Source organism: Panthera uncia, assembly GCF_023721935.1.
Source record: "Panthera uncia isolate 11264 chromosome B2 unlocalized genomic scaffold, Puncia_PCG_1.0 HiC_scaffold_24, whole genome shotgun sequence".
Lineage (NCBI taxonomy): Eukaryota > Metazoa > Chordata > Mammalia > Carnivora > Felidae > Panthera > Panthera uncia.
This window is the reverse complement of record NW_026057580.1, coordinates 81588311-81611065: the sequence shown is the minus strand read 5'-3', so window position 1 is coordinate 81611065 and position 22755 is coordinate 81588311. Positions and strand designations below refer to the sequence as shown.

Genomic DNA, 22755 nt, shown 5'->3' with positions numbered 1-22755 from the left:
ATTATTTTTGTACAGTTTTCTCTCCCTTTTAACAACCTCTGTGACACCAGTTTGAATATGGAATCATGTTTTCTATCAAAATATTCAATCTCAGGTTTGTCTTCCAGTCATATCATTTGCACTCTGATATCACATTTCAGTTTCAGGCAGGATAACGTATTACTTAAGAACATGGACTGTAGAGCCAAATGCCAGGTTTGATTCCCAGTTCACCACATAGGAGCTCCTAGTAAGCCTGACTTTCTTAACTATAAAATGCAAATAATAACATCTAATTATTTTTATCTAGTTCATAAAGTCCTTCATAAATCATAAGAGCTTAACTGTCAGTTATTTTAAACGTGTCCTGTACATGTAAATTACTTGCTAAATAGAACTTTACATATGAAAATTAATTTTACTTAGAAAAGAAATCCCATCTACTATGTTATCAAAGCCATCTTTATTTACAGTGTCTAATTTAGTTTTAATTTTTTTTTAAGGCTTATTCATTTTTCAGAGACAGAGAGAGATAGAGTGTGGGGAGGGTTTGGTGGACAGAGGGAGAGAGAGAGACACACAGAATGTGAAGCAGGATCCAGGCTCTGAGCTGTCAGCACAGAGCCGGATGCAAGGCTCGAACTCATAGACCATGAGATCATGACCTGAGCCGAAGTCGTATGCTTAATTGACTGAGCCACCCAGGCGCCCCTATGGTGTCTAATTTAAAATTCTCTAGAGGCACCTGGGTGGCTCAGTCAGTTAAGGGTCCGACTTCAGATCAGGTCATGATCTCATGGTCTGTGAGTCTGAGTTGCACATCGGGCTCTGTGCTGACAGCTCGGAGCCTGCTTCAGAATCTGTGTCTCCCTCTCTCTCTGCCCCTCCCCCACTCCCCCCCCCCTTTAAAAATAAATATATATTTTTTTAATTCCCTAAAGCAATTGTTCTCAAAATGTGGTCTCTGGACTGGCAGCATCAGCATCACTGGGAACTTCTGAGAACCAGAAACCCATGGGCCCTGCCCCCATATTGAATCAGAAACTCAGTACAGAAACCAGCAACCTGTGTTTTAACTAGCCCTCGAGGTTATTCTAAAGCATGCTAGACTCTGAGAACCACTGCTTTAAAACACGTATTTCCATATATTTGTATGAATAAGACTATATAAATCACTCATATATTTTCTATTTGTCAGTGCTGAAGTATACGTTGGGTATATGTTTCTATACACACTGAAGGTATCTTTTTTACCCAGTGTACCCTTTGGTTTGTACTAGAGCAAACCAAACACACAAGGCTATACCAGAACCTTTTCCCTTAATACTTCAACCTAAACTCAGAATCAGAAAATCTTCATTCTCGTCCACTGGACTCTTTCATAAAAAACTAGTTGTATTAACTTTGGTATTAAAAGGGAATTAAAACTGTTTTATAAGCTACACGAATCAAAGTCTTTATAGACTGAAAAAGTGTCACACAAATGCATCCTATATGAAACACACCCCTCTGAATCTATAAATCATATGCTGATTGCCTGTCTAACGCAAGCATGGAACAGGTATGTCTACTTAGTAACTGACTCCTATTATTACATCTACACTCCTTTTCTCTCTATAGCACTCAGAAAATTCTTATCTCAAATATGTTAAGTGTTTCTTACCGATTACAACTGCTATGGCCCCTAGTGCTAATCCCAAGACCAGGATTAGAGGTGCAACGAATAATTTTCCAGCTGGAAAACAAAAGGCAAAACCATTTAGAGTCTTAAAACTAATTTATCAAACAATTTCAGCAATGCTTTTTAATACCACCGTGTATGTGGTTTTTTAAGAAGTCTCATTATAACTAAGGCAATATTTCTCTAAGTAAATGTATCAGGTGTAGAACAAATATACTTATGTAAATTCAGTAACTTCACAGAAGTCCTGGGTGCATTAGTCAAACAACTCATAAGTCATTTAAACTTTATTACCAAAAAAAAAAAATTCCAAAGTTACTGGCTCACTTTATACTACCAGAGCCATTCATCTTTATGCTTTCCCTTTAGATCTCTTTCATTTTCATCTTTCAAGATTCTGAAAGATCAACAAAGGAGTGACACATTCTGAGTTGGCAGGAGAAAACCTAATTAGCTCACAAAATGGAGAGGTAGTAGGTGCTACAGAGGGCTTACATCCAAGCCCACATCTGAAAACGTGATTTGCTTACTTCCCGGGTCCAAAGAAAACTAATAATATGAACACCTAACAGACTGAACCGCAATTGGGATGTTTAAATGTCGTTGGGAGATAATTACCAATAAGCATACAATATATTGAAGGTTATTCAAATGAATCCTTTTAATAAATTCAGAGAACAACCTGATGGTTACCAGAGGGGAGGGGGGAGGTAGGATGGGCAAAATGGGTGAAGAGGAGAGGGCAATATAGGCTTCCTGTTACGGGATGAATTAAGTCACCGAAAGAAAAGGTACAGCATAGGAAATACAGTCAATGGCACTGTAATAGTATATGCTTTCAGATGGCAGCTACATTGGACATAAGCACAGCATAAGGTACAGAGAAGTTGATTCACTATGTTGCACATTTGAAACTAATGTAACATTGTATGTCAACTATAGTAAAAAATAAATTAAAGAAGTAAATTGGAAGGTCTACACTGGTTTCATGGAGAAAACAAAATGCAACGTGAGAAAATAAAGGAAGCACTTACAAGAAGGCTAAACCTGGTCAGGTTGCCAAATGATGGCGTCAACCAGCACTTTTTTTCTAAATAAACATCTAAGCAGTGATTCTAATATGTGCCAGTTTCATGTAAATCGGGCACAGAGTTCACAGTCGGAATTCCACTAACTTTGAAAGCACTAGCACACAAAAAAGAGGCTAGTGGTTCATGTCTTGTCATCATATAGTAACCTTGATCTTAAGCAGTACAGCCGCACGATGCAAACATGGCAAGAGATGAGGAAGGAATGGAGGGGGTTTTACCACTTAAGAATAAGCCAGCAACACTACTCTACAAGTTAAGGACAGTAATTTGGAATAACCAATTACATAAATAAATAGAAACATAATGCAGTCATTTGTTGGAAGTTTGTCAGAAAAAGTATTAACTTTTTTATGCGTAAAGAATGGCCCTTGGAGCCATGACCAGACAAACAGAAAATACAGTCTTTAATATATAATTTAAAAAGACTACCATTTGACACAATGTTTAGCCATGTGTTTTACTTATATTTTTCACCAATCACAGAATCCAATTAAACAATTGGCCCCACTCTCTCCTTCTCTCTCTGTCTATTCCTCACTTGTGCTGTCTCTCCCAAAATAAATAAAATAAACTTAAAAAAACTAAAAAAAACATTCTCAATAGCTGAAATAATATTCTATTATATCCATATATCATACCCTATTTAAATGTGTGTGTACTTAGGGGCACCGTGATGGCTCAGTCGGTTAAGCATCAGACTCTTGATTTCAGCTCAGGTCATGATCTCAGTGTCCTGAGATCAAGCACCATGTCAGGCTCCACACTGAGTGTGAAGCTGATTTAGGATTCTCTCTCCCTCTCCCTCTCCCTCTCCCTCTCCCTCTCCCTCTCCCTCTCCCTCTCCCCTCCATCCCCACACCCCTTGTGTGCTCTCTCTCTCTCAAAAAAATTGTGTACTTAATTTTTGTTCCCTTTATTAAATTTTAAAATATGCCTGCAAATAAACCACTGTCAGCCTAGATTTACCACATTTTAAAATACCCTTCACATTTCTTTGTAAAAGAATTGCACAGAATTTCTAGTTCATTCAGTAGAATATGGAAGTCCAACATTGAGGGGCACCTGGGTGGTTCAGTCAGTTAAGCATCTGACTCCTGATTTCGGCTCAGGTTATGATCTCGTGGTTCATGGGTTCGAGCTCTGAATTGGTCTCAGCACAACAGAATGGAGGCTGCTTGGGATTCTCTTTCTCTGTCCCTCCCCCGTGTGCTCACATGTGCTCTGTCTCTCTCTCTCACAAAAATAAATAAATAAACTTAAAAAAAAAAAGGCCAGCATTGAGTATTAACAACAAAAAAAAAACTTGCTAATCTATACTTCAAAAAATATTTTTAATTTACATTTCTCTGACTACTCATAGTATTGGATTTTTTTTTGAGAGAGAGAGAGACAGAGACAGAGAGAGCATGAGTGTGGGAGGGGCAGAGAGAGGGGGAGACACAGAACCTGAAGCAAGCTCCAGGCTGTGAGCTACCAGCACAGAGCCTAACACAGGGCTCGAACTCGTGAACTGCAAGATCATGACCTGAGCCAAAGTCAGATGCTTAACTGACTGAGCCATCCAGGTGCCCCACAGCATTGGCTATTTTTAACATTGTTTATTGGCTACTTGCATTTTTTCAATTCTGGTTCCAGACTTCATCTTATATAAAACAAACAAACAAACAAACAAAAAACTGGATACTTATTTTTGGAGGAGGCTGTATTGCTTTTGTTCATATAAATTATTTGCCATCTAGAAATCAGTTAAAGACCTATATTTTGTTTACTATTATACACTTTAATACTTGGGAATATTTGTGTGTAATGATAGGAGAATTAAGTATTTTTTCTCAGTCACTTTTATTTGCCACACTGTTCATTGAATAAGCTGCCTACTCCCACCAAGGAGATGTCCCCATGGCAAAGGCTACTAAAATCATCCTCAAATCTTGTTCTCCTTTATTCTTCAGGAGCAGAACTTCTGATCCATAGCTGGACACATGGTCATGTGGAATGCAAACCATGTTGCCCATCTTCCAGCTGTGAGGGAAGAGCAGGCCCTTTCTCTGCCTCTGTCCAAGGACATCTGGAGGCTGCAGTCCCAAACTGAGGAAGCAAACTGGATTACCTCCCACAAAGATAAAACATTGGAGAGGTCTGCTATACTCTGTCTTCTCTCTTATATGGCAGGGAGAAGCTAGGTTTGTGACTTATAGAGTAAGTCATTTTCCAGCCCTTTGTGCAGATGGGAGAGGTGTGGACCACCTCCTTTGGAGTTATGGTCCAACAGCACTTAGAGGCAGCTGTCCTGGCGGTGGGAAAACAGGTGTGGGAAGGAGAGCTTATCTGAAAGCCAGCTGCTCCCTACTTCGTCAGGTCTGTCCAGACACGCACGTATGCGCGCACACAGAGCAGAAAGTAGGCCAAAAAGAAAACCATTTACAGAAAGCTGACCATGAATTTTTTAAGTAAAAATGGAAAAGACTGTACAGAGAAGATATTTCTCTGATGATAATGTTCAATGGTTGTACATTTTCTAGGCTGTTAAGTAACTGAACGCTATTTTGTGACCTGAGAAGAGGGTGGGGGTGGCATCTGGGTAAATAACGAGAGGACCCATAGAGAATGCATCCAAAATATTATTGTACCATTAGGGCAGGAAATAATTTCCCTTATTTAAGAATGATTAAACCAAATAACAAAAAGGAAAACAAAATGATGGTCAAATAAAGATTAGAGTAAAAAAAAAGGAAGGAAACCTTATCACAAAATGTCACTTAAGTAGGAAAGAAAAGAACAAGTAATACAGAAAATACAAGGATTTTGTGGTTTTGGGTTGCTCTCTGTGTACACAGCCTTACAAATAGGTTATATCTCAAAACTTAATTTGCAATTTGGTATGCTCATGGAAATACTGTTATAAATAGTTAGATTCCCTAGCCAGCCCTCCAAAATATTGGAGTTTTGGGTAATGAAAACGCGAGGAAGAAGCCTCACAGTGGACATATTCCAGAGAAGTAGGGAGCTATTGGAAGAAGCAATATCAGGTCAGAAGAACATTGTATCACACAAGGTCGGTGGCATCAGGCCAGAGTGGGCATCTGTGTTTATGTCTGCATATTTGTGTATGAGATCGTGTGTTGCTGAGGACAAAGAAGGGGTAAATCCAAAACAAAACAAAACAAAAAAAACGTTGCATTTGGATTTGTAAACTTGGGTTTGTATACAATGAGGGCATCTGATACTCATTTCATTAACTGTTAGCTATTAATACAACAGAAAATACATACAGTGACATCAACCAATAGATACAGTAAAACTCCAGTACAGGGTTCTGAAACATAGGATTTTTACAAATTGTATTACACATCTTCCATGAATGAATAGAGGATATATGTAAGACCCATTGCTAGGTATTGCCAGTAGGAAAATGAAGGTGACATTGTCCCTCTCATCAAATGGCTTACGATAAGGCTTCAGAAATTAAAAGACTAATGGCTTCACATTTCTGCAGTGTAATTAATAATTTGTTTTTCAAACAAAATCCGTTTGCTCATATAAATTGTGTCCTGCTAACAAATTTAAATTTCCATTCTAAACTCAAAAACAGAGAAAATATCTTCCTCCTGTTTTGGGGTGAAGTCCCCACCAGAATACCTGATAGGTGCTCAGAATCACCATGGCTACTATATCTCTGGGTTCTCTTATCACTGCTTCCTTCCCAGAAAGCATTCCTATAAATCATGCCGGACACTCACCACAGACCGACCCTCGCACTAATCTCCTTAGATGAGGTCTCTCTGGGAGGTAGCGATATTTGCATCCAAATATACTGAGGTTTGAAGTGTGGTCTCCAAAGAACCGGAGCTGGCGGTATCTTTCCCCACATCGGTAACAAAAATTAGTGTTACATTGTGAGCAGGTCATATGGTCACATCCTTCAGTTCTCTGGATGTGGATCTGTATCGGTGACAGAGGAAAAGACAAAGAAACGTTATTACAATTTTTTTAAAAGTAAAATCTGGCAAATGTTATTGAGTGACACAAGTTTCACCAAAACAAAAGCCTTACATAGAATTTGTGAGGCTGTCAGTTTACTTATAATGACACTCTCCAAGACTATTTGTATCAAATATTTTAACATGCATAAATCTCAACTAGATTTCAGGTACTCAAGCTGTTGGCTTATTTTGACCAACATATAAACACACACATCCCCCCAAAAACTTACTTATCTTTCTATACATACACCTAATTCAATGGTTAGGAGGCGATTAAAATGCTGTGAAAGTGTATTTTACTTGTGCTGTGATCAGCAAGAATGAGGTGACTTGAGGAATAAGAAGAGATAAATAATATTCCTTAAAAGAAAGGATTATGCAGAAATTATGCATAAATATCAAGGAACAGACTTTTTTTTAAAAGATGTCATTTTTAAGTAATCTCTATACCCAACACGGGGCTTCAACTCACAACCCTGAGATCAAGAGTCACATGCTCTATCAACTGAGCCAGCCAGGCACCCCAAGCCCCTTTCTTTGAGGAAGGAAATGATAGCAGCTCTAAGTGTATTCACAATACCCTTTCAGTTTCCAACTCTAATGTCATTTGCAAGTACCTTTACAGGACTGTTTATACAACGCCATCTGTAAAACTAAGCATCTTCCTCTATTGTTGCAGTCAAGTTACATGTAAATACAGCTTAACCCATAATGTAACAGTGTAGAGTCACTGTCTGAAACACTGAGGCCATGTTACAATAAAGATATTATTTCTTGAGATATAATTGGATACTTGGCTCAGAATCCTTGTGGACACTGCATACAATTGGAGCCATCTTTCATTCAAGTATATGCACCCTTTGTTAGGTGAAAAACCATGAGAAAGAACTTAACATTATTTCATTAAAAAAAGAAAAAGATTTGGTTACACAGTCCAACTCTTATATGATTAAAACAGGATCACCAGAAAGTCTTCCCATTTCACTATCGAGTAGGCATTTACTACATTCAAGTTGCATCCCACTTGTTCTCATTTATTTATATTATTTATATTTATATATAAGTTCTTTCTTAGAAAATTTATTTAAAATGTCCCCAATACCATTCTGACTATTGTAAATTTCTACCCATGACTTTGCTTTGGAACGGTTGTGTCAGTGAGTGTTTTAATACAACCAGGAACTTCACAACTAACGTGAGTGAAACCCACCATTGGCCACTTGACTTTTCAGTGAAGCTATAGCCACAGTCCCACAACTTTATACATTTTTTTAAAAGTTTTTATTTATTTGTTTATTTTGACAGACAGAGACAAAGAGAGAGCAGGGGAGGGGCAGAGAGAGAGAGAGAGACAGAATCCCAAGCCAGCTCCCTGCTGACAGCATAGAACCCGATGTTGGCTTCAAACCCACAAACCGTGAGATCATGACCTGAACTGAAATCAAGTGTCAGCCGCTTAACCAACTGAGCCACCCAGGCACCCTTACACATTTTTTTTTTTTTTAAAGTAAACTCTACATTCAACATGGGGCTTAAACTCACAACCCTGAGATCAAGAGTTGTTCCATAGACTTAGCCAGCCAGGTTCCCCAACTTTACACATTTCATTTGAAATCCTCCTCTCCTTCCCTTGATGCACAAGGTACGTCCCTGAACTTCTGTATTAGTGCAGTTATATTTATATTATTCAAAAACTTCTCAATGGTTATGGAAATGAGAAAAAAAAATCACCCAGGTAAAAGGGAAGATATTTAATGTGAAAATAGAAACTAGGAAGTTGGGAGACAGGGGTGTCTGGGTGGTACAGTCAGCTAAGTGTCCAACTCTTAATTTTGGCTCAGGTCATGACCCCAGGGTCACGGGATCAAGCCCCATGTCAGGCTCTGCACTAAGTGTGGACCCTGCTTGGGATTATCTCTTCTCTTTCTCTCTTTCTCCCACACTGCCCCTCCCCCTCCCACCCCAGCTTGTACACACGCTCTCTCTCTCAAAATATTTTTTTTAAAGGGAAAATTTTGGAGATAAAGAAATTTACAAAATATAACCTTATTCTGCAGTTTTTGAAAATAAAATTTTTTAAGTTTTTGAAGTTGCTAGCTCCAAATTATATGTAGTCTTTCAGTTTTATTGATTAAATAACTAAAATTTTTAACTTCAATTTTAAAGAACAATATGAATTTTTAGAAGGACCTCCAGGTGCTTTCAAAATAACAACAGATAGAAATCATAGTAATGGTGAAACTTTCATTTGAGCAATACACATATTCGTGAACCCATCCTCTATCCATCTATCCATCCATCCATCTACATCCCTACCTACCTACCATCTGTTATCCACCTATTTACCTTTCTACCTACTGGAGTCTGTAGGTGATGATGACCATTTTGAAGAAGTAATAACTACATGGGGGGCAGTATCCTACAGGCAGCACAATGACTACCCCCCAGCAGGCACTTAACAAATGAGAACAAATGAGAACGAAGAAAGAAAAGTCTACTCAGTGGCTGGTAAGACCTTGGGGATTGAAAATCAGCAGGCTGTGGGGCACCTGGGTGGGCACCAAGTGGGGGACACTTGGTTTTGGCTCAGGTCATGATCTCATGGTTTCGTGAGTTTGAGCCCATAGGGCTCTACGCTGGCAGCACAGAGCCTACTTGAGATTCTCTCTCTCCCCTCTCTCTCTCTCTCTCTCTCTACCCCTCCTCCTCTCACGCTGTCTATGTCTCTCTCAAAATAAATAAACTTAAAAAACAAACAAACAAACATTAGGTGGATTATAGGTTAAATGTCCATTCCCACCTGCCCCCCCAGTAGCTGATCCTTGGCAGGTAAAACCTAGGCTCATTAGGGAGGTTGGAAAAACCTGGGCTTTGACCCCAAGAAGCCCTGTGTTTGAATTCTGGCTCCACAAACTCTATAAAAAGAGGTTACTTCTTGCTTCAATTTAGGTAATATTACTTACATGAGAATAAAAGTGTGATAATATATATATATATATGGTGCCTAACCCATTGGCACATACTGAGTCAGATCAATAATACTGATTCCATCTATCCCTTCCCCTTTGCCCACCTAAAAATGTGAGAAATCAAATACCTGCTCAAAGTAACTGCACACCTCCTGATTGTCAGGTGGTTCCCTTTTTTATATTTTCATATAGGTGATCCTTAGGTTGATGCTAAACTAGATAGGCAAGGGCTAGCTTGTGGCCAAATGCATATGAGCATCTCTGGTCAAGAGTTACTAAACAAACCAACAGAATTTGTTATTCGTCAATAGAAGCAAAACTTGCTTTTCCTATTGACCACTTCATCTTTTTAAATTATATTAATTCTTTTTCTTTTTTTCCTCCCTGCAGTAAAAAATCTGTCTATAACTTTTGACTCCCCCCAAATTTAACTACTAATAGTGTACTGTCAACCAGAAGCCTTATCAATAACATAGTTGATTACTACGTATTTTATGTGTTATATGTATTAGCACACTGTATGCTTACAATGAAGTAAGCTACAGAGGAGAAATGTTATTAAGAAAATCGTAAGGAAGAGAAAATATATTTACAGTGAATCTGCACAGTTCAAATCTATGTTGTTCAAGAGCCCACTGCACAAATTAGCTACAAGGCCCAAGAAGGAACTTGTACGGGTGAGGGTCTCTGAGGCTTGGCTCTTTAGCTTCCTGATTATTTCTCCCTGGGTCCAGTGCTTCCCCTCTGCTGTGCTTGTTTCTGTGAACGATTCTGAAGAACAATTCCTGTGACCACAGCCATTTAATAGTAGATGGCATGAAGGAATAATATAGGCCAAAGGCCTTAGTGGCCCCTTGAACTAGTCCTGATCCTGCTTTAAAGTACCTAAGCACTAGGAGAAGACATGTTCAGAGACAACTGCTGAGCACCCAAAATAAAGGTTATTTCATTGTATCCTCGACTTGTTGACTGTATATTGTATTTGATCTTTAAGCGGGGATAATAAAGCTTAACAAATTTCCTGGTCACAGGGCATGGTGCTGTATGCGACCTCTAAAGGGAAAAGGACTGATATTTGTTTAGAGCCCATTATGTGCCGGGCATTGTACACAGATTAGCACCTTAAAGCCTCATAACCACACCATGAGACTGGCATTCTTATTCATAACCTGAGCTCAGAAATGTAGTCTGCATGAGTGAATGGAGAAAGGAGTTTGATTCATGTCTGTTTCTTTATTATGCTAAGTAGCCTCTTATTATAAACTTAAAGATAAAACCAGGGGGTCAACAGTATCCTTTGCTAAGTGACAGCACAATCTCCGTGCTAGTCAAACAAACATGTCTGCTCTCACGCATGAGGCCTATCTTGAGTCTCACTGCTTGCTTTAGCTGCTCTCTGGACCAATTTACATTCTTTCTGTAACACAATCTCAAAACTATTTCTGACAGGAAACATGTACTAATAAGTGAAACTTGTCACTGACAGTTCATCTGGCTCCAAATTTCACATACAATTGTCGCTACTTTATATTTGCTTGTAACACTGCTTCACTGGGTTCTAAAAATCTTTATGTTGCATATTTATTGTTTAATTTAAATGACAAAGACTAATTTCTAGTTTCTTTTAACAGTCTTTCCTTCTTTCTTTCTTTTTTTTTTTTTTTTTAAAGATTTTAAGTAATCTCTACACCCAACACGGGCCTCGAACTCCCAGCCCCAAGATCAAGAGTCACGTGCTGTACCTACTGAGCCAGTCAGGCGCCCCTTTCCTTAATTCTAAAATAGTATTCTGAGCACAGCAGACAACTAAAATACTGTTAGCCCAATAATCTTTCTGCACAGGAAGTGATATAATTCTAAACTCCATAGTAACCTTGTACATTGCAGGATTATACAGTTCTATAGATTAATCTGAATATCTTACACAAGACAGGCAATGATTTAATCATGAAAAAGTAGTTTCATAATTTACCTCAAGTACACAGTGTTTCCTTTATTACTAGTGATAGTGCAACTATCTCTTGATTATATATAATTTATAATTTGATAATTACAGAGAAATGAACTGACACAATGCAAATTAATGTGCAATAGGAGACACTACTTCTCACATTTGACAAGTGAGTTGTAATTTTGAACTCCAAACACACAGGGGATAATAAATTTTATATGCTAAATGAGTTCCCTGAGTGTATCTTTAAAGGTCACACTTTGTCAATTCCATCTTTGTTTTTAGAACATAAAGCCTTAAAACATAGCTTTAAATTATATTTACTTAAAGGCCACTTTATTCTTCAATGAAGCTGTTTTTACTTGGTATTATTGCTTCAAAACATTCATCAGTTTAGCTCTGCTACAAAACAAACTAATTTAGCATCAAAATTCTGGTTTTGCTTAAGAGACAGAGACAGAATATGACAGACAAAATACTACTAAGCCATGAGATTAAACTGACCACTCATAAATAAATCACAACTATCATTGGATTTGTTACTACTCAAAGGGTTTCTTCTCTCCATCTGTAATAAATAAGAGTGGCTAATACTTAAAAAGTTGAAAATTTAAACACTAAATGTTGCTTAGACCTCTGTACACTTAAAAGTCATGAAGTGAAATGTTCAGAATATGCCAGATATTTCTTCTGAAAAGAGCTTGATATTAAGTCCACTTTATAGTTAGAAATGACAATGTGGACCCTTTTTGAGTCTATGACATTCTTCATAGGACATATTAACACCTGTAATAAGATATTAATCATAAAACCATATATATATGTATATGTATATATGTGTGTGTGTATATATATATATATATGTATATGTATATATGTGTGTGTGTATATATATATATATATATACATACATATATTAGTATCTGCTGTCCTCAAGTTGTTTACATTTTGTTTAATAAAATGTCCACAAAGTACCTGAAAAATAGAAGTAGAATTCAGCTACTAATTTTTATACAGATTCTACTTAAATCATAAGGTGAAAGAATAACAATAAATGAACTGCTAAATATAATTTTTAAAAAAATGTTTGTTTATTTTTGACAGAGAGAGAGAGATAGAGCATGAGTGGAAGAGGGGCAGAGAGAGAGGGAGACAGAATCAGAAGCAGGCTCCAGGCTCTGAGCTGGCAGCACAGAGCCCGACGTGGGGCTCGAACTCACAGACTGCGAGATCATGACCTGAGCCGAAGTCAGACGCTCAACCAACTGAGCCACCCAGGAGCCCCAAGAACTGCCAAATATTGAACCCATTTTATAATAAAATCAGTACACATCTGCTCATAAGTATTTATTTCTATTTTCACCAAGAAATGAAGGCTTATTTTATTCCTAAAGCAGTAAGTGATGACTAAATTAACTGTTACATTATTATTGTCACCAATAAATAATTTACTCTATTTATGTTTAAAAGTATTTTTATATATGTGTTTGCCCTGATTGCTTTTGATATCTGGAACAATCAACTAGAAGCAATTATGAGGAAAGTTGAAAAAAATCCCCTAAGTGATGCTCAGTTCTTTACTTAGCTCACTGAACCAATTCTCCATAAAATAGGAAATTTAAAAAACCAAACATATACACAAAGCCTTCAAAGGTCTGTTAAAAATATTACAATTTTGAACCTAGAAATACTGTCCAACTATAAAATAAAAAATATATGAGGGCAAAAATAAAACAGTGCCAGAGATGCTAAGACTCTACCTTTTCTGTGGCCATCACTTAAGGAAGCACTTCATTAACTAAATGTGAAATTCAAGAAAATGCAATTTAAGAACATACAAAAAAATGGTGTAAGAACTCTCAGAGAGACAGCTGGAAAACAATCAGTTCAATTTAGAATAGGAAGTCAGTTGGTTTCAAGAACATCTTCAAAACATGACAATTTTTTGAATATACCAAGCAATAAAATTCCTGAGGAGCTATATATTAAATAATATGATAAACAAAGTGGGTATTTCGACTCTCAATAGAGGAAAAACAATGAGAACTTTCAGGAAAAACAAAACAAAAGGCATATTAGTTACAAATATGAGTTGCAACAAAATATGGCACAATTAAGTAATTGATAGGGAGCAAGGATGTTAGGGGCGTTTTTCCTAGAAGTTGTGAACTCGTAGAAAAGGAAATGTAATCCTAAATCCTCCTAAATCCATAATTATATGTTCTCGATTATGGAAATGCCCAGTTGGTTTTTAAATGTTAAAATCATCCTTTAGGAAAAACAGAAGTATTAAATATTACATTAGAATAGAATGTGAATGTTATTAACAATATAAAAATAGTTACAGCTTACAGAAAATGGGAAATAAGGAAGAAGCATAAAGAATTATAGGAGGGCTAGATCGTCATATATCATCTAACGTTGTTAGAATACTGAACAGAAGTTTGAGCACATCATTTAAAGGTAAAAGATAATCAAAAGAAGAACTAAAGTAATAACTATCAAAAACTTGGAGGAAAAAAATTGGAAGGAGAAGGAAAGGCATACATAAGTGAAATGAATTCTCATCTGTCATATCAAACTAAAAGTGTTCACCTCATTATGGTAGACTACATTGCAAAAAACAAATAAGACGTTGATTGCAAAATTATTTGTTGTTTCCTACTGTTAGCTTTTTAAAGCCAATATTCTGCCTGATAACTTTAGTTGTCCTCCAGTGCACTGGTTTGTTATAGAGAATTTGTTATAGAGAATTTCATATATATTTCAAGTTAAATCTTTTTTTTTTCAATATGAAGTTTACTGTCATATTGGTTTCCATACAACACCCAGTGCTCATCCCAACAGGTGCCCTCCTCAATACCCATCACCCTCCCTTCCCTCCCTCCCACCCCCCATCAACCATCAGTTTGTTCTCAGTTTTTAAGAGTCTCTTATGTTTTGGCTCCCTCCCTCACTAACCTTTTTTTTTTCTTCCCCTCCCCCATGGTCTTCTGGTAAGCTTCTCAGGATCCACATAAGAGTGAAATCATATGTTATGTCTTTCTCTGTATGACTTATTTCACTTAGCATAACACTCTCCAGTTCCATCCACGTTGCTACCAAAGGCCATATTTCATTCTTTCTCAAGTTAAATCTTATGATTGACTCATGATGACAAATTCTTTGAAGAAGAGTGTAGAATACTGCCCAACGTTTATTCCCCAGGGGGCAACTGTACTATAAATTAGCCCCTAGTTTTCTTCCCTCTTCTTTCCCATACTTTCCTTGACCCTGTGCCCCATGTTCTCAAAAACCTTCAGATGCCAGTTCTCCCCTCCTTCATTCATCTTCATCCCTTCCCCCAGTGACAGTACACCCCTTAGCCTGCCAATAGCTCAGGTGTCCTGAGACAATAGCCTCAGGTGTCTCTGTCCTGACAAATCCTTCCTGTAATTCTGCATGACCTTGTGGCCAGTGATTACCCCCATCCTTCCATTTCTCCAGGCTTCTTAAAAGAGAATACTCTATACTCACTGCTTTTCTTATTCACCTCTTAATCCTTCCTCAGTTGACTGCAACCCTATGTTACTGATACATCCAAATCAGTTGTCATTCTCAGAAAACATTCATTCATTCATTCATTCATTCACTTACTCAACAACTATATATTTGTTCACTGATAAAATCTGACATGGCTCCTGGACTTAAGGAGTTGGTTGTCTGAGGTGTAGACAGACATTAATCAATAGTACAAATAAACACTCATAAGCTATGACAAATGCTATGAGGGAAAGGGACAAGGTATAAAGAGAACACTTAATAGGAGGAGCTTGGTCTGGTCTAAGGGTCAGAAGAGACTTCTCCAAAAAAGTGACATTGATCTGAGCAGTGAAGGACAAGTAGCATCTCACCAGTTAAGAGGCCCCAGGGTTAGGGGATACATTCCCAGCACAGCATATTCTTGGCACCATATCCATGAAAGGAGAAGCCACCTATGCTAGTCCTGTCCCAGCATTTCTCACTCTACATTTTAAAACTCTTATCTGTATCCTTCTACTCAAATGCTCTACTCTCCCAGTTAATAAGATCTCAAAGGGCCCTAGATCACATACATCTTTGTTCTTTTCATTAAGGGGACTTGCACAGGTCCTATCAAATAGCATGTTCTCAATAAATATTTATTGAAAGAAAAAATGAGTATTATCCATGACCCTCTAAATGCCAAATCCAATGAACATGTTTTTTATTCTTAACATATCTCTCAGTGGCATTTAGTTGGTTGATCACTACTTCCTTCTGATTTTTGATATAATCTTCCTTCAACACCACCTTTTTTCCAGGTTCTCCTCTTTTCTCTCTCTGGTTCCCATTTCTTCACTTACTCCTTAATTCTACCAATGACTCACCACTTTGCACATATTCTTTGGGGGATCTCTTCCATATACAAATGGTTCCAACTTCCCTCCAATGGATCTCATTTCTTCACTTCCACTGTGGACCTGACTTCTGAGCTATAGACTCATGTAACAACTGTTTGTTGGTCATATACACTTATATGCCTTACAGCCATTTCAAAGTCAAATAGGAAAACCAACTCATCATCATTCCATGGCCCCCATCCCAATGACAACAAAATAAAATGAGGTCAAGCTCCATTATTTTACCTCAATTCATGGTATTACCACCCATTTAGATACCCAAACTAAGGGGTGGTTATCCTTCCGAAGAGGTGGTTATCCTCTCTTTACATTGTTCATCCACATCTAATCCTCATGATCAGACAGTTTTAGCCCCACGATATTTGTCTAATCCTTTTCTTCTTCTCCAGCCTCTTGACCACTAGCTTAGCTCAGACTTTCATCATTTCCTCTAGATGTCTACAACTACCTTCAAAGAATCAATGGCAACAAACCTAAAATATAAATCTGATAATACCATTTCCCTGCCTACAACTTTCCAGTTTGGAGGCCAAAATCCAAGTTTCTTAACATTGCATGTAAAGCCCAGACTTCTGTTTGTTTCTACAGCCCCACCTTTCACCACTTCCTTATGTGAACTTTACTCTCAGGGAACCACAAAGTGCTTGTGGTTCCTGCACACAGCAAACATTTCCTTGCTCTGTGCCCTTGTACTTTTATTGTAATAATCTCACTCTTGGATAACATTTTCTCATGCCAAAATCCATCCAATAATCCTCAACAGTATAGCTCTCCCTGGATTCCCCAAGATGAATGAGATATTCCTTTTACCATGAACTTTCTTGTAATACTCTATGCAAAGCCCTACTGAAGTACAAGTGTTTGATCATTGTCAGTGTAATAATGCCTGTGTCTTCCCTTCTGTGAGTTTCATGAGAAAAAGGACCCAATTTTGCAGAGCACATAATGGGCTCTCATGAAAAGTCCTTATAAGGAGGAAAGAAAAATGGCATTTATTCATTCAATAATCTTCTATTTTGGCTGCAAAATATATCCACTTTTTTACATAGTGATAATTAAAATGGAGCTATGGGGAAAAAATAAAGCATGTAAGGGCATATTACATATTGATATAGGGGAAGGTGATTGCTGGGAAGATGAATTTGGCTGAAAGACATGAAGGGAAAGAACTGACCATGCAGATAGCTGGGGAAAGTATGGAGAGCCTGAGAAGGGAACATGCTGATGGTTTTGAAGAAGAGCAAGGAAGGTGATGTGGTTGGAGGAGCTTGAATGAAGTAGAAGATAAGGCTAGAGGAATAATGGGGCAGAAGTGTGTCCAGAATGTGACAAGTCATATGGTTATTATAAGCATTTGTTCTGTGTGAGATGGGAGCCATGAAGAAGATATTTTATTGTTTGAGTGGGCACAATTTTGTTTTAATATGATTTATTGTCAAATTGACTAACATACAATGTGTAAAGTGTGCTCTTGGTTTTTGGGGTAGATTCCTTGGTTCATCACTTACAAACAACACCCTGTGCTCATCCCAACAAGTGTCCTCCTCAATGCCCATCACCCGTTTTCCCCTTTCCCCCACTCCCCCATCCACCTTCAGTTTGTTCTCTGTATTTAAAGGTCTGTTATGGTTTGCCTCGCTCCCTCTCTGTTTGTGACTATTTTTTTCCCCTTCCCTTCCCCTATGGTCTTCTGTTAAGTTTCTCAAGATCCACATATGAGTGAAAACATATGACATCTGTCCTTCTCTGACTGACTTATTTCACTCAGTATAATATCTTTCAGTTCCATCCACGTTGCTGCAAATGGCATGATTTCATTCTTTCTCATTGCCAAGTAGTATTCCATTGTATATATAAACCACATCTCCTTTATCCATTTATCAGTTGATGGACATTTAGGCTCTAATTTGGCTATTGTTGAAAGCACTGCTATAAACATTGGGGTACATGTGCCTCTCTGCATCGGCACTCCTGTACCCCTTGGATAAATTTCCAGTAGCGCTATTGCTGGGTCGTAGGGCAGTTTTATTTTTAATTTTTTGAGGAACCTCCACACTGTTTTCCAGAGCAGTTGCACCAGTTTGCATTTCCACCAACACTGCAAGAGGGTTCCCATTTCTCCACATCCCTGCCAGCATCTATCGTCTCCCGATTTGTTCATTTGAGCCACTCTGACCGGTGTGAGGTGGTGTCTCAGTGTGGTTTTTGATTTGTAGTTCCCTGATGATAAGTGACGTTTGAGCATCTTTTCATGTGTCTGTTGGCCATCTGGATGTCTCCTGCGGAAAAGCGTCTATTGAATGGGTGCGTTTTGAGAGCCCCTGGAGTGCGTTTGTAGGGATGTGTGAAGTGCTAGAGAACTGCAGGATCATCTATAAGAGCCAACATTATACTCACCAAATTCTTTCTTCAGCAACCACAGGACCACGCAGCTACAGCTCAGACATAAGAGCCCACAGACATAGCTTTTGAGCTAATTTTATGTGAACAGGAGCAAATTAATCATTTTCTCTGAATCAATACATTCTTGCCTACAGCACTGTATTATAGGATTTAAGAGAAAAAATATTTGAAGGGAAATATCATGACAAGTAAATTCCCTTAATTCCAAATTCACAATAAATTATGAATGAACATAATTCACTTTCCCCTGCCTACTTTTTGGTCCAGTTACTTAACCTCACTCCAACAGTTTCTACATCTTGAAATGGTGGTAATTACCCTTTCCTCAGTACTTTTTTGGAGGTTTAAATAAAACAACAAATGTAACTTATATGCTACTGAGCCTATCATTTTATTATTACTGTGTAATATCTTAAAGTTTTCTCAAAAGGCATTTAACAATTAAGATCTGGACGGCACATTGAAATCTATCGTTTTAGTATCGTATCTGAGGATTTGATGAGACAATGTATGTCTAAAACTATAATGGAGACTGACATGTAGTAAATAATATATCTTAGTATTATTATTATTATTATTATTATTATTATAATTGTGCTAACACCACAGAGTATTATACCAAGGCATTTTTATGAATAAAATACAGATGTCATATGAGAATTCAGCACATCTTGTTAATAGTTTGGCTGGAGGGGCAGAGGGAGAGGGAGAGAAAGAAACATAAGCAGACTCCACACCCAGAGCAGAGCTCGATGTGGGGCTTGATCTCAGAACCATGAGATCATGACCTGAGCTGAAATGAAAAGTCAGATGCTTAACCAAATGAGCCACCCAGGTACCCTGGTATTTTTTTTTTTTTTTTTTTAAGAAAAGTGACTGTCCTGTTACTTAGAAATAGGAACTATGTTGACTCTGGAATAAAATAAATGACTTATTTACCCATTAATCAATGTACAATTTCCAATTAATCATCTCTATTCAATGTCTTATAAAGTGTCCTAAAGAGAGATGTGAGATTATTTATACAAGAAGAAAATTAAGGTGGTCACCTACAGGTAATCTAGTCACCTGTGACTAGATTTGTACCACATTACACAAATGTTTATTTAAATATTTGTCTTATCTGACATTAAGTGACAAGGTAATTTGGAGGAGGAATGTTTAAGGAATTCCCCTTCATTTTTCCAAATTAAAAAAAAAAAAACTGACCATTTTGAGAAACACTGACACTAATTTTGCTTTAGAAAAGCCCAGTATGCTGAGCAACATTCAACTTGTATTTGAGGAAGGAAAAAAATGTAAGAGCCAAATCCTTAGAGGTTGTGTAGGAAAATAGAGATGGTTCAAATGGGTCCAGAAAGCTAAGATGTTATATTCCTTCAGTTCCCTTGTTAGATTTTACTTATTGTTAATCATGGATTATTACAAACATTTAAAAAATTAAAGTTAATAATGTAACAGACAATACATGGATTCACCACCTGCATTTAATTTTTTTTTTAACGTTTATTTATTTTTGAGACAGAGAGAGACAGAGCATGAACAGGGGAGGGGCAGAGAGAGAGGGAGACACAGAATCTGAAACAGGCTCCAGGTTCTGAGCTGTCAGCACAGAGCCCGATGCGGGGCTCGAGCTCACGGACCGCGAGATCGTGACCTGAGCCGAAGTCGGACGCTTAACCGACTGAGCCACCCAGGCGCCCCACACCACCTGCATTTAATAATGTTAACATATTATAATATTTGCTTCAGAAATATTTTTGAAGAGATAACACTTCCTTTATACATACTGCTTTCTTTATACAATTGTTTAACTTTAACTTCCTGCTTGCTTTAAACTGGCCTGCCTCAAGTTATTGGATTAAAGGGCCTGAAGGTGTGTTCACCTCTATTTTGAAAGTACACGTGTTAAAACAATAGATACTCAGGGGTACCTGGGTGGTGCAATCTGTTGATTGTCCGACTCTTGGTTTTGACTCATGTCATAATCTCACGTTGTGAGTTTGAGTATCAGGTGAGTGTGAGCCTCAGGCTCTGTGCTTGGCAGTGTGGAGCCTTCTTGGGATTCTGTCTCTCTCCATCTCTCTCTCCAGCTCCCTGTCTCTCTCTCTCTCTCAAAATAAATAAACTTAAAAAAACAAAGTATATTTCTTTTAATAAATCTACTCAGAAGGCATTAATCTGGCCTTTGAAAAAATGGAATTTTAACAATTCAAAACTGCACAAAAGAAAAACATGATATGGCTAACAGTCAAAATCTGGTTAAGATAAGTAGCACAAATTGACTAATATTAAACTGTTTTTGCAACAACCAGAGGATTGGATCATTAATCATTTTTGCAAAGTTCTCACATTCTTCAAGGCTTCACAACTGTTTTACCTTTAGTGAAGCTTATTAAAACATTAGACAATAATATTAGAGATTTCTAATGTTTCTTTTGAAATCTACAATGATTCATGCCTTTAGAAACATCCAGCTGGGCAGCGGGGGTTTTCCTATCACCTGACACGCATTTCTTAATGAATTAAATATTTATTTTAAAATTTCCTAAAATAAACAGACTATTTATTTTTATTTTAGAGAGAGAGAGAGTGCAAATGTGAGCAGGGGAGAGGGGCAGAGGGAGAGAAAGACAGAATCTCAAGCAGGGACCACACTCAGTGTGGAGCCCAATGCAGGGCTTGATCCCACGACCCTGGGATCATGACCTGAGCTGAAATCAAGAGTCAGACACTCAACTCACTGAGCCACCGAGGTGCCCCTAGACAGACTCTTTAAAAAGTATTTGTTCTACAATAAAATTGTATGCGGTAGCCACTTTCTGGAAAAAAGGAAACAATAAAATAGATAACTTTCTTTTTTGCTTTTAATTTAGAACCATTAAAGAACCATAATGAGTATATACACTAGAATAGTTTAAGTATTTTGAACTTTTATTTTAAGTTTAAAGTTTATTTATTTTGAGAGAGAGAGCCCACATGTGCATGCAAGTGGGGGAGGGGTAGAGAGAGAGGAAGAGAGAGAATCCCAAGCAGGCTCCACACTGACAGTGGGCCTCGAATGTGGGGCTTAAACACAAACTGTAAGTTTACGACCTGAGCTGAAATTAAGAGTCAGAGGCTCAACTGACTGCACCACCCAGCACACCAAGTATTTTGAACTTTTAAATGAAAACTTAAAAAAACACTATTTGCACTTAAAAATGGTTAAGATGATAAATTTTGTTTTCACCACAGTATAAAGAAGCACCATTTGACTCAATATTGTTTCCAAAAAACTTCAGTACAATTTAAATCTAAAGTGTATATGTGAAATTGCTTATAAAATATGTTTATTCATTTGTTTTGTAGTGTATAATCTTATGTTTGTTAACTTTTGGGTGTGTATCTCACTTTTCATTTTCTTTGGATTAGCAATTCTTTTTCTTATTAACTCCATTTGATATCTAATCTGTGCTGTAAGACATAATCTCAAGATGAACTTTTACATGAAATTGAACAAATATTCTAATACTTCTAACAAAACTGAAATCCCCTACTTGCTTTAAAGTGAAACTAGGGGCGCCTGGTTGGCTCAGCTGGTTAAGCATCCGACTTCGGCTCAAGTCATGATCTCACGGCTTGGCTCATGAGTTCGAGCCCCATGTCGGGCTCTGTGCTGACAGCTCAGAGCCTAGAGTTGCTTTGGATTCTGTGTCTCCCTCTCTCTTGGCCCCTCCCTGACTCATGCTCTGTCTGTCTCTCTCTCAAAAATAAAAAACATTAAAAAAATAAACTTAAACTAAAAAGTATCATAAATTAGACTTAATTTTGTAGTAACTATGTTCACAAAAGACATTTTAAAATTACCATACATTTTCTATAGGCTAAGAATTTATATAAGACAGGAGATATGTTTTTAAGAAAAAAAAATAGTGTCTCAAGTAGAGAATTATAAATTAAGCAATGAAATTCAAATAAAAATGGCTACGTAGGGATGCCTGGGTGGCTTAGTTAGTTGAGCATCTAACTCTTAATTTTGGCTCAGGTCATGATCCCAGGGTCATAGGATCGTGCCCCACATTTGGCTCTGTGCTGAGCATGGAACCTGCTTAAAATTCTCTCTCCTCTTTCCCTCCCTTTTCCCTCTCCCCCGCTCATATGCTCTCACTCTCTCTCTGTCAAATAAAAAAAAGCTAAGTAAAGTTAATCTTATTATGCTGCTATTAACTTTTTATAAAAATGTCTTATAAATAGATAACTTCCAGAAATGTTTGCATATTTTCACCTCACCCTAA

General features: G+C 37.6%; 1 protein-coding gene across 1 annotated transcript in view; it reads right to left on the bottom strand.

Annotated features, from left to right (window-relative positions):
- Positions 1–22755, bottom strand: part of RNF217 (ring finger protein 217) — a 129878-nt gene that overhangs the window by 9073 nt on the left and 98050 nt on the right. The window contains exons 5-6 of the mRNA XM_049654296.1: positions 6492–6693; positions 1643–1714 (exon numbers count right to left, since the gene is read on the bottom strand). Coding sequence (XP_049510253.1) covers positions 1643–1714; positions 6492–6693 — 274 coding nt within the window. The remainder of the gene's footprint in view (positions 1–1642; positions 1715–6491; positions 6694–22755) is intronic.